This window comes from Macaca nemestrina, chromosome 2, assembly GCF_043159975.1.
Source record: "Macaca nemestrina isolate mMacNem1 chromosome 2, mMacNem.hap1, whole genome shotgun sequence".
NCBI classification, from domain to species: Eukaryota; Metazoa; Chordata; class Mammalia; order Primates; family Cercopithecidae; genus Macaca; species Macaca nemestrina.
In genome coordinates, this window is record NC_092126.1 from 24,530,443 (window position 1) to 24,547,048 (window position 16,606).

At 36.4% G+C, this 16,606-nt stretch overlaps 1 protein-coding gene across 2 annotated transcripts in view; it reads right to left on the bottom strand.

The window, feature by feature from the left end:
* LOC105488915 (ubiquitin conjugating enzyme E2 E2) overlaps nt 1-16,606 on the bottom strand; it is a 386,674-nt gene that overhangs the window by 45,219 nt on the left and 324,849 nt on the right. For both annotated transcript variants that reach the window (XM_011753422.2, XM_011753423.2), the window contains exon 5: nt 8,082-8,229. In XM_011753422.2, coding sequence (XP_011751724.1) covers nt 8,082-8,229 — 148 coding nt within the window. The remainder of the gene's footprint in view (nt 1-8,081; nt 8,230-16,606) is intronic.

Below are 16,606 nucleotides of genomic sequence, written 5' to 3' on the forward strand. Positions count from 1 at the left end.
TCTCTCTCTCTCTTTTTTTTTTTGTTAAAGGCATCGGAGTGCCGGGCATGGTGGCTCACGCCTGTAATCCCAGCACTTTGGGAGGCCAAGGCAGGCGGATCACGAGGTCAGGAGTTTGAGACCAGCCCGACCAACATGGTGAAACCCCATCTCTACTAAAAATCCAAAAATCAGCTGGGCATGGTGGCACGTGCCTGTAATCTCAGCTACTCAGGAGGCTAAGGCAGGAGAATCGCTTTAATCCAGGAGGTGGAAGCTGCAGTGAGCTGAAATTGCGTCATTGCACTCTGGCCTGGGAGACAGAGTAAGACTCTGTCTCAAAAAAAAAAAAAAAAGGCGTCAAACTTTATTCGGTGGCTTATCTTCCACAGGGCACATACTGTATCTTTCAGTAACATATCCTTAAGCTGACCATTGCTAACTTAATATTAATTCTGATGCAGCAACCTGTTCTGACATTTACTAGGTCTTGTTTAAAAATGGTTGTCATAAAAATTAATGGTATAAAACAATATTTTCTGAGAATATTTGGCTACTTGGGAGGCTGAAGCGGAGGGTTGCTTGAGTGCAGGAGTTCGAAGCTGCAGAGAGCTCTGATGACGCCACTGCCCTCCAGCCTGGGAGACAGAGCAAGACCTCATCTCTAAAAATAAATAAGTAAATAATAAACAAAAAATCCTAATTCCTAAACCTTACTAAATATAGATGAGTTCTGAAGTTGGGTGAGGGATACACTGGGACTGATGATAACCATTTTCTCTATTTGTTGCGAATGTGTGAAAAACCCACTTCGGCCTGTTCCTTGATAAAGGAGAGTCTAGAGGCCATCTAGTTCACACATTTTACCTAGTATTTCCTATATGCACTTAAAATTATTACATCTTCACTTAGCTAAAATTTCCTACAATTCACTAAAAAAAATCAGTCTGATCTTTTCTCAATTATACTGAACTGGTAAGATTTTACTGTACCTGCTGTTACAGGACACACCAATCAGAAACCTGAAATGGATGCGTGAACAACCTAACAGTCAAAAAGAAACAGAAAAGGAATCACAGATTACCACTCCAAGGGATTCACCTTCCTACTTTAAAAATGCTGGCAGCACTTTATACATCAAGTAAAGTTGACAGATATTCCCTGGGTTAGAAGAAAACAGAAGAAAAAGATACATGAAGATGATAAACACAACACTGTATTTTCTTATTTACCAAATGGAAGTAATTTCTCCAAAGGCCCTTTTTGTTAGAAAAGAGATAAGAGTAAAACTTTAAACTTTAAAAGCACTTTTTAAGGTATCCCATATATCAGCAAATAGGTAAGGTCTAGTTTTAATCATCTTTAAAAGAATCAAACCTATCAAGGACCTATATTTAAGCTACGAAAGTAACAAAGTTTTAGCAGATCAGCATTTCTAGATGAGAATCTATCAAAAAAGAATAAACAGTTAATGCTCCTTTTCACCAAGGCAAATTGGATGTCTGAGGAGGATATCAAATTGTTGGTTATAAATAAAGACTTGCCCACACAAAGCAGAAATACCATGGGCTCTATAGGAAATCCTTGCTTTGTCATGAAGTCATCCCTCACCTGAAACCACCAATCCTTTCTTGGTAACTCTTTGAGTCAAAGAGGATGAATCCTTTTGACTTTTTTCACAACTAGGCAATCCAGGATCTAAGCCTACAATGGGGTAATTTCAGCTTTCCTTTCTCATTTAGTATTTCCTAGAAAATCATTCTTTGATAAAAACTGCTACGAACAAATGGATCTTTTTGTTTACATTATTATACACCAGTATTTCTTGTAAGACAAAGAAATGGTTTATTTTTACAGAATTGACAAAAAAGGGAAATAATCCTTTTAATATCACTTAAAATTTGCATTTACAAATATCTAGGGGTCAAGGTAAGCATCTCACAATTGCTATTTTCTGTTTTTTTAAACCAAATTTATGATGGTACACAATCACTTCTGTGTATCTTCTTTAATTCACAAAACAGAAATGTTCTCTTTATAACATATATTCCCTGATTTTATTCATCCACTTAACGAGCCTTCAATTTTTCTAGAACATCAACAGTATGAATAGCATTATTTTCAAATGCATCTGACTAAGCCTATGTGAAACTTAGGGGAGGGAAGGGAGCAGTGTCTCAGGATTCTACAGATAATACTCAGCCGGAACCCGAAGGCTTTAATAAAAGTTTCGAACTTTGTTTACTCTCTTGCTATTAAAAATACCAGATTAGATTGATTAATAGCAGCTATCTAATGTTTACTTAAACAACAGGAGCGAAGTATGAACTCTATAACCACAGCTTTCCTTTTCTTTATATGAGGCGTCAGAGAAGTTAAATGACAATAACATAGAGTCTCTCTACATCCATATTTGGAAGTATTGATTAGAATGACTTTTAGAACTTAGCAGGAAATAATACAGAAGACAAGCCAACTTTTCACAAGAAAACAGTGTGAAGTTAGCTATACATTGTGCCACGTATTTCTACTTAATATTTTTCACTTTAAAAAAGTCATAGGCATCAGAAGAAATCTGGTATCTAGGTAGCCAACTGTAGTTATGGTTCTAGGAAAAAAATTCTTTTTTTTTTTGTAGTCCTGCTAAAATAGTCTGCTTTGAAAACAGACTTGCCATTTTACAGGTTTACCTGAATTTCAGTTAAATAAATTGTTCTTTTCCAGTTCTCTAGTAGAATGAGACATGTAGAAGCAAGGTTCATGCTATTGTGTAAGCACTAGACTCCTACTGAGGTGTTATATGTACCTTTCATCAGTCTAGCGGCTCCCAAACTTGGTATAAATAATCTACACAAATAAAAATGTGATGAAATAATTAATCTGACTTTATGGTTCCCACCCACCAGCAGTCACTATCAATTGTAAAATTTTAATATTTGCTAACACAATTTACTACCTAATCATAATGAGTCCAAAGACAAGCAATAATAACAATCAAAGCTAAGTCATCAGAGATAATTTATGAATAAGAATTGTATTCATTGCTTAAAAAACGGGCCTTAAGTGATCAGAAACAAAAAGCCCTGATGTTGGAGACCGAAGAAGGAAACATTCTCCCCTGATGTTGGAGACCGAAGAAGGAAACATTCTCCCCTGATGTTGGAGAATCAAGAAGGAAACATTCTCCAAGCCTTTATAGATCACTATAAAAGAGCCACTGGGAGCAAATTCCTCTTTTCTTTTGCTCAGTCCATTTGAGAAGAATAAAGCTCTTACCAGTGAAGCTGCAGCTGTGCTCACCCTCAGCTTAATCACTATACAAGGCTGAAGGTTAATTAGCTGCCATTCTTAGCTCTATTTGTTGTTCTAATACAGATCTGCACACACCTAAGACTGGAGTAACCGACACTTGATTTTTATTTGAAAGGTGATGCGGGGAGAGGGAGCGGCTCATCCATCCTGAGTGCTGATGTTTGTGGGTATGCGTAGAGCATTTTCATTTGACTGGACCTGTATAGTTCTGCTCATTTGAAGACAGACAGACAAAGACTTCATGGTTGCTTACGAATGCAAGCCCCTGCTGGTCCAGGCTGCACCGCAAGGCAGCTTATGGTCGGAAGGCAGATGACAGGGCAATGAAATACACAGGCAGGGTCAGAGCCCAGACGATTCCCTCCAAGAGCAAAAGAGAGCCAAATCACGTACCATTTACAGATTACCTTAAGTCCTCACTTAAAGGTTCTTGGAAACTGCAACTTCAAGCAAAATGACGTACTGTATGCCGCAGGAACCTAACTCTTGTTTAGATCAATTAGCCTATGGTAAATTGGTTTCATTATACATTACATTATTTCACTTAAAGTTGCAGTTTCTAAAATCCTACTGATGACATTAAACGAGGACTTATGTCACACTGTTAGTACGATTTTTAGCAACTAAAAAAATGTTATGAAGAATTTCAAACATATCCAAACACAGAATAGTATAATGAGCACCCATGTACTCATCACTCAAATTCAACAATTATAATGGTCAATCTCAGTATCTTCCATACTCCTCCCCACCTACAATCTTTCTGGATTATTTTGAACTAAATTCCATATATCAAAGAATTTTATTGGCAAATAGTCCAGTATAGATGTCTAAAAGGTAAGGACAGGTACAATTCCATTATCATGCTCAAAAATTTCTGGCAGTATTTTCTCAGTATCAAATGTTTCACTGTCAACTTTCTGACTGGCTGACAAGAGTCATACATATTTGGGGGAAATTTTTAAATGATACAATATCATAACTGAGTTTAGAACAAAATAAGCTCAAAAACACTTTAGAGAGTAATAGTAGTAGAGCAGACAAATAGAAATGGGATTAATACAATAATGCTAGATGATACACAGACTTACACACTTTTCAAGAAGGAAAAAAAGGTTAGAAATATTTCTAGCCCTAACTCTGTAAATCAAGCATCAGGTAAAGGAAAACTGCTGATCTCCTAATTGTCAGGGTTCTCAGAATGATTAATTTTGTATGAGGTAAAATACCCATTTTTTAAATACGTCTGAAGACCATAATATAAGCACATTTTAAATAATTGTTAAAGAAACAGGTTTCATGTAAAGAATATTACCAGACATCTAAGGGTTTTTTTTTAAAAAGCCCACAAAATAGCAAAAACAAACTTCGAAAGATGAAATCAAACAGAACTTAAATTTTATGTGTTAAATAATGACTTGAGAAGAAAGTACTTATAAATAAGAAAGCACAGAAATTTGATTCCCCAATAGTATTCTCAACTTTGGCAATTCACAAATTAAATCATGTTTAGTGAGCAAGACTAAACTCAGAAAAAGCCAGGTAACGTCTAACAAAGAAGAACGCTCGGTTGGGCGAGTGGCTCATGCCTGTAATCCCAGCACTTTGGGAGGTTGAGGTGGGCGGATCATGAGGTCAGGAGATCGAGACCATCTTGGCTAACATGGTGAAACCTCATCTCTACTAAAAATACAAAAAATTAGCCAGGCGTGGTGGTGGGGGCCTGTAGACCCAGCTACTCAGGAGGCTGAGGCAGAAGAATGGCGTGAACCCGGGAGGGGAGGTTGCAGTGAGCTGAGATCATGCCATTGCACTCCAGCCTGGGCGACAGAGCGAGACTCCATCAAAAAAAAAAAAAAAAAAAAAAAAAAAAAAGAATGCTCTATCAGGCTCAGCAAACACCATCATGAAGTGGTGGCCTAATAAGACCAGCAGTTAGATCTACCTAGACAACTGCACTGAAAACAGAATGATTATTGCTGGTGCACCCATCAACTGGCTGATAACGTTTGGACATTTGCCACCTGAGCGATAATCCTACTAAGTCAAGGTTCGGCTTTTTTCAGATTGCAAAATCCAACTGTCAATGTTGAGGTGACGGTGTTAGATACTATTCAATACTACCTTCCCAATTAAATTCAACTGAGTAGGTATTTATCAGTCATCTACTGTGGGCCCATTTGGTGTCCTAAATACTCTGGGAAATAATATCAACAACACATTACCATTTACAAATGGCTTTCATATATGCCATCTCATTTTAACCTCAGAGGAATCCAGTGATTTTAGGTAGGGCTGGTACTAATCCCAATTTTATATCAAAAACTAAGCCTGTGGAAAGTTAAGTGACCATCCAACGTGATATGACTAATAAACAACGAAGCTGGTTTTCAAATCTACATCTGCTGTCTACAAATATCACGCTGATAAAGATGGGTAGTCATACCCTAAAGAATATCTGTGTTGGAATGGACCAAAAATTTTTTAAAGAGACAAATGCAGATTACAAAAAGAGTAAGAAAAAGATTTAAAAAATAAGTTTATGTACGGATAAGAGTGAGAAAGTATTTTTTAAGTTGGTTAAATTTATATCATTATACAAGGCCAACTTTTGAGCGGACAGCATTTCTGGGTTAAAATAGCTCTACAAATTCAGTGTAGGAAAATCTTATTTATTCATATTCTATCGAACTTTTTTTGTGATAATTTGAAGACAGATTTAAGATAAACTTTAATCTAACCTAATCTTACCTACCTCTGTAGGTAAAAAACCTACAGAGATTGAAAGTGTACCAGGTAACTGTGAAATAAGTCCATTAAACAAAAGAATGGACATTTGACTACTTTAAAATAAACAACTCTATTTAAGATTCTAGAAGTGTCAACATTGATAAAAACAAGGTACCAATTAGGAAACTTTATTTTATGTGTTAAAGTGTGACAAACTAAATGTTAGCATGTATTTTACAAGTTCCTTTCTAGTCTCATATCAGGCAGGCTGTCTCTGGTTTTATGGAACATTATTTTTAGGCTTGTTCTTACTATCAATAGCATTATTTTCAAAATTTCTTTCTTTTACTTATGTGATTCTGCTTTAGTTAGGAGAGATTTTTAAGTTTTTGCAGAATGCATTTGTAGTTTTCTGAAACACAGCAAGAAAAAAAAGAAAAACTAGTTCACTGAACAGAAGTCTGTCTGATTGCTGAGACAAGGCTCTGGTGGAATGAATCTATTCCTTTAAGCAGGAGTATCGGTAGAGAGAACAGGCTGTCATATACAGGCTTATTCAGGGTAACAGACTCCATTTCAGCTGACTCGGAGGCAAACCAGGCCAGGCTTCAAAATCACCTCAAAAAAAAAAAAAAAAAGCCTTCCTGCAACATTACCTCCAAATGAGGTTATACACAGTCACAGACAAATGGGATTAAAATGGGAACAATAGGACTGAAAGAACAAAATCAACTTTAAGTTAGTGTAACATTATTGGACTTCACTATCTGTAGTAAAGTATGAATTAATTCAAAAAAATATTTTATAATGATCCTGCACAATTTTATTTTTTGGGCAGGCTGGGTGCGGTGGCTCATGCCTGTAATCCCAGCACTTTGGGAGGCCAAGGTGGGCAGATCACAAGGTCAGGAGACCTGCTTGGCCAACACAGTGAAACCCCGCCTCTACTAAAAGTGCAAAAATTAGCTGGGCATGGCAGTGCACGGCTGTAATCCCAGCTACTTGGGGGGCTGAGACAGCGGAATCACTTGAATCCAGGAGGCGAAGGTTGTGGTGAGCTGAGATCGTGCCACTGCACTACCGCCTAGGTAACACAGTGAGACTCCATTTCAAAAAAAAAAAAAAAATACTAATTTGCCACTTAAAAAAAAAGTTTTTATTGCTGAAAAATAAAAAAAATACAAAAGCAGAAAGACTGTTATTTCTTGATGTTTATAAAACAGCCAGGATCCTAAGCAACCCCACTGACACTCGTCATTTCCATTTGTGTAAAATTTCATGTATCTAGTGAACACAGTTTATTCTTGATTGTAGAAGAGGGAATCTCATGCAATATTTAAGCTATTAATTACTCAAAAAATATTTCTCCCACTGAGAACATCAATGAAAACCCTAGGGCTATCTTTGGAATTTTGTATTTTCTAAAATAAATCCAATGTGTAAAGAAATGGCCCAGGAATTAAGAATTTTCAGTGTTAAGCACACCGGCAAGCCATAAAGGCCTGGCTATAGATTTCTTGTTTTCTTGGGAGGTGTATTTCCTTGTTTACTTTTGGGGTATATCCTAGAACAGACCATTCAGGACCATTCTAATAGCTTGTCGGGATGCACAGTTATTAGGATGCCAAAAAGGTCACGTTTGCATGGTGCTGCTGGTTGTTATCAGATTTAATAGCCCACATTTCTCAAATTAACATCTTCTAGTAGGCATCTAATTAAAGATTAAGCTATTCAACTTGAATTTTTATTATTATTTGGCAGGACAACTTAATTCATTCTTTAAATGCACTTTCCCATTTAAAATGATTTTTCTTTTTCTTTCTTTTTTTTTTTTAACCACACTGTGCCTTTTCCTTTTTGGCAAATAATAGGTCTTAAAAACACTAATGAGAAGACCCAACTTAAAAAGAATATAGTTACATACTATGAAAATGTAAAAATAATAATAGTAGTAGAAGCAGTGGTGGTGGTGGTGGTAGTAGTAGTTGTAAACAAGTTACTAAGGTCTGACATTTACATCTTGAGAAGCTCCAATTCATACCAGATTTAAAATTTCTTACCAGGGTTGCAATCTGTAAGAAGTGAGCAGATGGAGAGGAGAACTTTAGAAATAGTTAAAGCCGGACTCCAGTTGTCCTTTAAGATGTCCAGACAGATCACGCCTTGGCTGTTAATATTACAGTGATAGATTCTTGTTCGGAAGGTAACCTACAAGAAAATGTAAAGTTATATTTTGTTAGACAAAATATGTTTATCAACAGTACCTATAGACAATTTTTGTCTGATAAGACTGTCTATTTTATCAGACAAAACAGTCCAGGCTATTGGTTTAAATACACTTGATTGTTTTCTTGGGCACATGAGATTAATCAACAGACAGAGATCATCATTTTAGAATCTGTCATTTTGGGCACAGAGGAATAAACATCAACAGCAAAGCCATGACATTCTGCTTCTTATAGAGTCCTGTTATTTAACAAATGTTTTAGGGACTGAGTTTACTTTTGATATAATTACAGGAATGTTCATGAGGAGAAATTGACTCTGACTTCTAAAAAATTTCAAAGAAAACCTTTGTTAGATTCCAGTTATTTTAAGGATTTTGTACATTTATAATATTCAAACACCAAAAAGCATGAGAGTACTAATACAAAGAAAATAAATATTATTCTATAACAGTTTTTTTTTTTTTTTTTTAGACAGAGTCTCAGGCTGGAGTGCAGTGCCCAGGCTGGAGTACAGTGGCGTGATCTTGGCTGACTGCAACCTCCACCTCTCAGTTTCATGTGATTTTCCTGCCTCAGCCTCCGAAGTAGCTGGGATTACAGATGCCTGCCACCACACCTGGCTAATTTTTGTATTTTTAGTAGAGACGGGGTTTTGCCATGTTGGCCAGGCTGGTCTCGAACTCCTGACCTCAAGTCATCCACCTGCCTTGGCCTCCCAAAGTTCTGGGATTACAGGTGTGAGCCACCATGTCCGGCCTAGAACACAGTTTTAAAACATAAACCAAGGCATCTACATAAATAACATGCCTAGTTCATAGAACTATATTAGTATAATTATAGTAGTTATACTTTATTATATTAGTTACAATTTACTATATTAGTTATATTACTATAGTAGTTACAGTTAGTTGTAATTTAGAAACCTTTTCTTTCTTAAATTTTATTTTTAAAATGTAATATTAATGCACAGTCTTTGCCCTGTGATAGCTAGATCACCACTGTATGTTGCTTATGTATAACTGTGAAACATAACATGTTTAAAACACTTCAACTGAAAAAAATTAAGTGCAAATCAGTTTTATAACTACTATAACTCTGTTTACAAGTGTTATGTAAGTGGCAATAAGATGTGAATACTATTAATATTATGTTCATAAATGTGCTTAAATTTTAAGTTGAAAAATACAAAAATCTCAGTGTTCTAAAGACAGTCTTTTGGTACTACATCTTAAATGCCTGGAAATGCTGAAGAAATTATAATGAACATTCTTTAAAATGCATAGCAGAATCTGCAAGGGGAATCCCCACAGTCTAGAATTAAAAGCTAAAAATTATAGTAAGTGCAACAAGCTGAGAGTGCACCTGCGATGGGTTTTGGGAAGAGGGAAGGGAGTAAAAGATGGTATTCAGTCTTAACAAAATGGAGGTTTGGGTTTTGATGCCTTCATGGAAAAAGAATATGAAATCTTAGGCCTGTATGTTATAACAGTTTAGAATTGAGCGCCCTTATATAAATTAGGAAACTGTAATGGCTAGTCTTTCAGTAAATGGATGGACTTGAAAAGATATGCCTTATGACACAGATAGCAAAGAAACTTACCAAAGAAAGCCTGGGCTCTAGACTGAGAAATGTTTTTCCTGAGAATTCTAAATCCTAGACACATATACTGTGTAAACACTAGCTAACAAAAAGAGCTTAAATGACTATATTATTATCAGGTCAGAATACGTTTAAGGCAAAAAGCATTGTTAGAAACAAAGAACTTTACTGATAAAATAAACAACTCATCAAGAAAACAGTAACAATTCTGAATCTGCTGTATCTAACAATATAGCCAAAAATATACAAAGTAAAAATCTGCAAGATTATAAGGAGAAAATGACGTATCTATAGTCAAAGAGGAACATTTTCACTACAGCAACTGATAAGTAAACCAGACTAAAGATTAGTAAGGATATTAGAGATTTGAACAACTAGATAAACAAAATCAAGGGACTGAATGAAGATAAAATCCTACACTTAATGATTAAGGAACATTTAAGAAACATTTATAAAAACTGATCACATGCTAAGCCACAAAAGAAGCTTCACATATTTCAAAGAATTGACATTATTAAGACCATAATGCAAAGTCAGAATCTACATATAAAAACATCCCCCTATCATATGTTTGGAAACAGAAAAACTCATTTTCAAATAATTCTTGGATCAAAGAAAAAATCAGTTACTATTATAGCTGAATGACAATGAAAATATTGGGTTGCCAATATCAAAATTTTGTGACTCAGCTAAAACAACTGTAAAAGAAAAATCTACAGTTTCAAATACATATATTAGGAAGGAAGAAAGATACTTAATGAGTTAAGTGTTCAACTCAGGAAGGTAGTAAGAGAACAACAGACTGAACTCCATGAAAGAAGAAATAAAGACACTAGCCTAAGTTAATGAAACACAGACTATCTTGTGATATTAAAATTTCTGTGGAGAAGGCAGAGTGCCTATTCCTTTCAGTACTAAATGAAAAGATAAAATATTTTTATGATCCCAATTTAACTGATGAGTGGCTTACATAATATTGATAATTAACCCTCAAAACAATTCAATGGGGGAAAATAATATTATTGTAAACACTTGAAAAATGATGAAACTAAGGCAAAGGAGGTTAAAGAACTGGCTCAAGATCCCACAAGTGGTAAATGGAAGCCAGAATTTGAACACACTTGTGCTGATCGAAAAGCCTATGGTCTATCCCTCAGCATCAATGCCTCTGTTCTTTTGTAAAAATGTATAATTCTGGGATAATTGTAGATTCACATGCAGTTATAACAAATAAAGAGATCCCGTATATTTTTCACTCAATTTTCCCCAATGATAACATTTTGTATAACAACAGTATATTGCAGGAAATTGACATTAATACAGTCCACTGACCCTTTTCCAGATTTCATTTTTATGTGCACTCATGCATATTAAATATATTTAGTTCTATGTAATTTTATCACATGTATAGATTTGTGTGAACACCACCAGTCAACACACAAACAACTCTACCACAAACATTCTTCATGGTACCTTGTGATAGCCATAGTTGCCTTCTCCCTTTAGTTCAATTCCTGGCAACTACAACTCTGTCCTCATCTCCACAACTTTGTCATTTCAAGAATGCTATAAAAACGGAATCGTATAGTATGTAACCATTTGAAATTGGTTCTTTTCACTCTGCATAATTCCCTTAAGATCCATCCAAGTTGTTGCACGGTGTCAATAATTTGTTCCTTTCTTATTGATGAGTAGTATTCTATGGTATAGATGTGGTACAGTAGGCAGATAGCCAGACATGAGGAGGAAAAGGGAGGCCCTGAGAAAAGGAGTCTGGAAAATCTCACACCCCAGAGATCACCCTAAACAGGTGTGCTAGATATGAACAGACAGGAAGGGAAATACCTAGGTAGAAAGGAATTCCCCTTAAGACCGTACTGACTGCTCACTCTGCCAGTTAACCTGCCAGAATGTAGCTAGATGCATGCTAAAGGGAAGAGGGCAAAGGAGAAAATTCCTGAGATACGCAGAAGCAATTCGTGTTCAACATCGGGTTCACTCGTGCATACCAATAGTAACGGAGGGTCCCACAACCTTGGGGCGAGAACTAGGTGAGGGAAAAGGCAGGGACTTAAGGCAGATGCAGAAAACTAAACAAAGTAAAAAGGTGGAGACTAAGAAAGAGGCAGGAACTTCAAGGAAAAATCTGTAATCATAAAAACCCAACACAGAACTCTCGGGGTACTGCTGGCTCACTCTCTTTCAGCAGCTCACTCTGCCTCATCTTTTCAGAGTGTACTGTCTCTCTAGATAACTCCCTGCTCTGTATTTTCCTTCAATGAATTCTCTTTTTCTGGCTAAATCAGTAGCTTGGCAGAATTCTTTCTCCAAATAAGACTAAGAACCAAACAAACAGTAATAGATGTACCAATCTGTTTACCATTTACCCACTGAAGGGCATCGGGTTTCTATGAGATTGAAAGAATCAAAATGTTTTTCCTACTCTCTCAACACAGAAGACTTCTGTGACCAAATGTGGGCGAGGAGTTTCTCCTGACAACTAATTTTCTGAGGCTAGCTGGGTGTCCCACAGTTCAACTCTGATACTATCCACCTGGATGTAGAGTCAGAACCTACAGGTTTAGGTCTCAGTCCCACAAGACTGCTTCCCACTTCAGATGCCAATCCAAGTTCTGGCTGTTATAAATTGGGGATTCCCACAATCCCCTCCTCAGGTTCAATCATTTGCGAAAGCAGTTTACACAATCCATAAATGCGTTTTACTTATCTTTACTGGTTTATTATAAAACATATTACAAAGGATATAGCTGAACAGTTAGAAGATAAGCATAAGGTAAGGTACGAGCCATAACGGGTGGGGGTGGTACAGAGTCGCCATGCCCTCTTGGGGTACAACAACCTCCGTGAGTTCAGCAACCCAGAACCTCTCTGAACCTTGTTTTTAGGCGTTTTATGGAGGCTTCATCATGTAAGCATGATTGATTTAAATCATTGGTCATTGGTGATCAACTCAACTTTCAGACCCTCTCCTCTCCCTGAGGGTTATAGGGGAGAAGGGCTGAAAGTTTCTACCCTCTAATCACATGATTGTGACATGATGGCAACCAGCTTCCATCGTGAGGCCTTCCAGGAGACCCCAGCCACCAGTCACCTCATTAGCGTACAAAAGACAGTTAACATTTCAGAGATTGCAAGGGTTTTAGTAGCTTTGTGTCAAAAATGAGACCAAATAGTATATATTTCTTATTAGAAATCACAATATTGCAGGGTTGTTTCCAGTTTTAAGCTATTACAAATAAAGCTGCTCTGAACATCTGTGTATGTGTTTTTTGTGAACATAAGTTTTTGTATCTCTCGGATAAATGCCCAAGAGTGTAATTGCTGGGTCGTATGTTAAGCTCATGTTTAGTTTTATAATAAACTGCCACACTCCTTCCCAGAGTGGTTGTACCATTTTATATTCTCACTAGCAATGTGATCCAGTTTCTCTGCATCCTTGCTAGCATTTGGTGTTATCACTATGTTTCATTATAGCCATTTTAATAGGGTATAATGATACCTCAGTGTGGCTTTAATTTGCATTTCCTTAAATGCTAATAATGTTGAACACTTTTTCATTTGTTTATGTGTTATCTGGATATCCTCTACAGTCTGTCACATTTTTGCTCATTTTTTATTAAAAACTTTAATAAATGTTGTTGACTTTATGTTTTAAATGCAGACATTTCATTAAAACCAAAGTATAATTGGATGAAAAATAATAAAGTTTGAGTTTGCAAAGAATCCTGTGCATTTCTGGACAGAGTTTTACACTTGAATATTTTATACCAACAATAAAAGGATCTACTTTGGTAATGATGTTTGAATTAAACCACACTGAATTAAACAGACAGACTGACTGTTCCAACATGTTCTAGTGTCAGAGACTCCCACAACTACCACCTTTTGAAGCTGGAAACAAAATCTTGAATCCTAAGTTTTAAGAAGTGTTATGCGTTTATCTATTGAAATGTATCCCATCTCCTCTTTGGGGGTCCCGCCATCGTATTCCTACTTCAATACTATACTTGCAGTAGGACCTCCTCATGAAACTGGGAATTACTCATCAAAGTATTATCTTTCAACTGATGTCCAAAGCAGTGCCTGGCATACAGAAACAGCCCACTGTTTGCTGAACAAATGCTAACACACCACAGGCTCGTCGTCTCTGAGGGGCTACAACCTCTCACTGTTTTTTAGGTAAAAGAGCATTTGAGAACCATACGTTAGGAGTAAAAGCTGGAAGCCTAGAGAATATCCTGAGGAAGCAGAAGACCTCTTTAACATTTTTCTGTCCCATGTTCCTTTACTAAATTTTCCTACAGGTTATGATATTATTTCACAAGGGGCTTCATATAGGCTAAACTAATAATAAAAATGATAAATTTAGTAAGCATTCAACATGTGCCAGGCACTCCAATATAAACATTTTTATTGCTGCTACTTCCTATTTAAATGTTAAAAGAGAACCTAAGAAATGAGTGGTCTGGCCACATCAGCAAACATGTTCTACAATCAAGGCAAAAACTTGCTAATAAAAGCTCTTGAAGCAGCCAGCATTCTCTTCCAGACCTTATCAACAAACTAGGGAAAATGAGAAAGAATACTTGTATAACTGATAAGAAATTGTCTGCAGTCCTTAGATATTAGTGATTCAGAAATAGGAAATAATATTTTTAATAGTGACAAATAGCAAAGAATTTGCAACTGCCAGAAGGAGAATTTTAGAGGCTGAGAAAGCAAGTCTTCCCACCCTTAACCTACAAGACGACTCCGATCTCTGACTCAATTTTCCAGAAAGCCCATCACACTATCTTGTTCAGGGGGCTGGGCAGCTATGCATCCTTCACATCATGTTGCTGACAAGCGAATGATAAAAAATGACCATAAAGCAAACTGCACTTCCACTGCCGGGGTTAATACCCGCTGAGTTCTGTGTATCAAACTAGTGATGCCCACATTAGCATTTATAGCTGTATTTGAAGCATAGCTCAATAACTGATGTTTACAATGACAGCCACCATTTCTCAGTAATAGGTAAAGTTATATTGAGAATAACAGTTTTCAAAGGCAGGGAGGAGAGCACCTTTTGGAACATTTTCCACACAAAGGAAATTTTAAAAATATGACTTGGATATAGCGATATAGAAGACATGTATTTAGAATGGCTAATTCCCAGATGACCCTGGATAAGAAAGGTTTTAATGTATGTGTGATAAACACACACCCAACACCTGCATGTGTGGGTACACATGTGCAGTAGATGGAATGATGCCCTCCTGCCCCAAAGATGTCCACATCCTAATTCCTGGAACCTGTGAATGCTACCTCACATGATAAAACAGCCTTGTGATCAGGTGGAGAATCTTGAGATGGGGGTGATTATCCTGGATTATTTAGGTGGGCCCAATATAATTACAAGGGTACTTTAAGAGAGAGGCACGAGGATCAGGGTCAGCAGTAGGGGGTGTGATGAGTGATGTGAGGAAGGAGCCATGAGCCAAGGAATGTAGTTGGCCTCTAGAAGCTGAAAAAGGCAAGGAAAGGGGATTTTCCCTTAAAGCCTGGAGAATGAACTCAGCCATGCTAATACCTCGATTTGAGTCTTCTGACCCACAGAAGTATAAGATAATAAATTCATACTGTTTCAAGCCACTAAGTTTGTAACAGCAGCAACAGGAAACTAATAAAGTGTGTGTGTGTGTGTGTGTCTGTGTGTATCTATATCTCCCAGCTGTCTCATTACTTTCTTTTAAAAGGTACTTAAAAATGAAGCTGTGCATTTCTGTACTTCACAGAATCATCTCTCCTTAAAAACAATTCTAGAAAGAGTTAACATTCTTTATGTTGACTAAAGCATAAAAGAACGCAGTAGCATTCTTGGATAACTGCTACGCTGAGCCTCTATTTCCTAACAAAACAAGATGCTTAGATTATTTCTAAGGTTTATTCTAGTTCCATGATCCATGAGTTGTACCGTGGAAAGAATATATGGGTTTGGGAGTTAGTTGACTTGGGCAGGAATTCTCCTTTTGGATGGGTCACTTAACATCTTTGAGATTCAGTTTCTTCATCCATAAAATGGGGAAAACAACAGTTATACTCATAGTAGCTGTGAAGACTGAAGTCCACAAATGGTTCTAATAGCCTGCCTGGCACTCAGCAGGAATACAATGAGTATTAGTTCTTCTTCCCCTCTCTTACATCCCCTAGTTACTAGTTATAAGATTAACTGAGAATGCATCACTTTAAGGTATAGGCAAGACTCCATATATAAATAAAAAGTGATTTTGTAAGAGGAGAGACATCACGAAAGGCATAAATATAAAAAAAATTTTAATATAGTATTTCTGACAAACTGATTCTAAACACAATTTAGAAAGATGTTTAAAAGTAAACAACTCCAAGATGAAAAATTATTCTGATAACATTCAAAATAATTTAAAATAATTTTTCAATGATAATGTTTTTCATCAATTTTTCAAAAAATCTGATAAGCAGATAAATGGTGCCTTGCTTTTACAGAGGAAATATGCAATCAGTGAGAAAATTCTTTTTAAAAATACTTGTCCATGGAGAACCCCACTCCCCATAAATACTTGAAGGCCCATGTGATGAATCAGTAAATCATGTAACAAAGCTCCAAAACAGTATGGTTAACATTATTAGGCTCACTATGAAACTACAGTTTATTTAAACAGGTTGTTAGTATACATTAAAAAAAAAAAAATCCCCTCTTTGAGATTTCAAGTGCTCT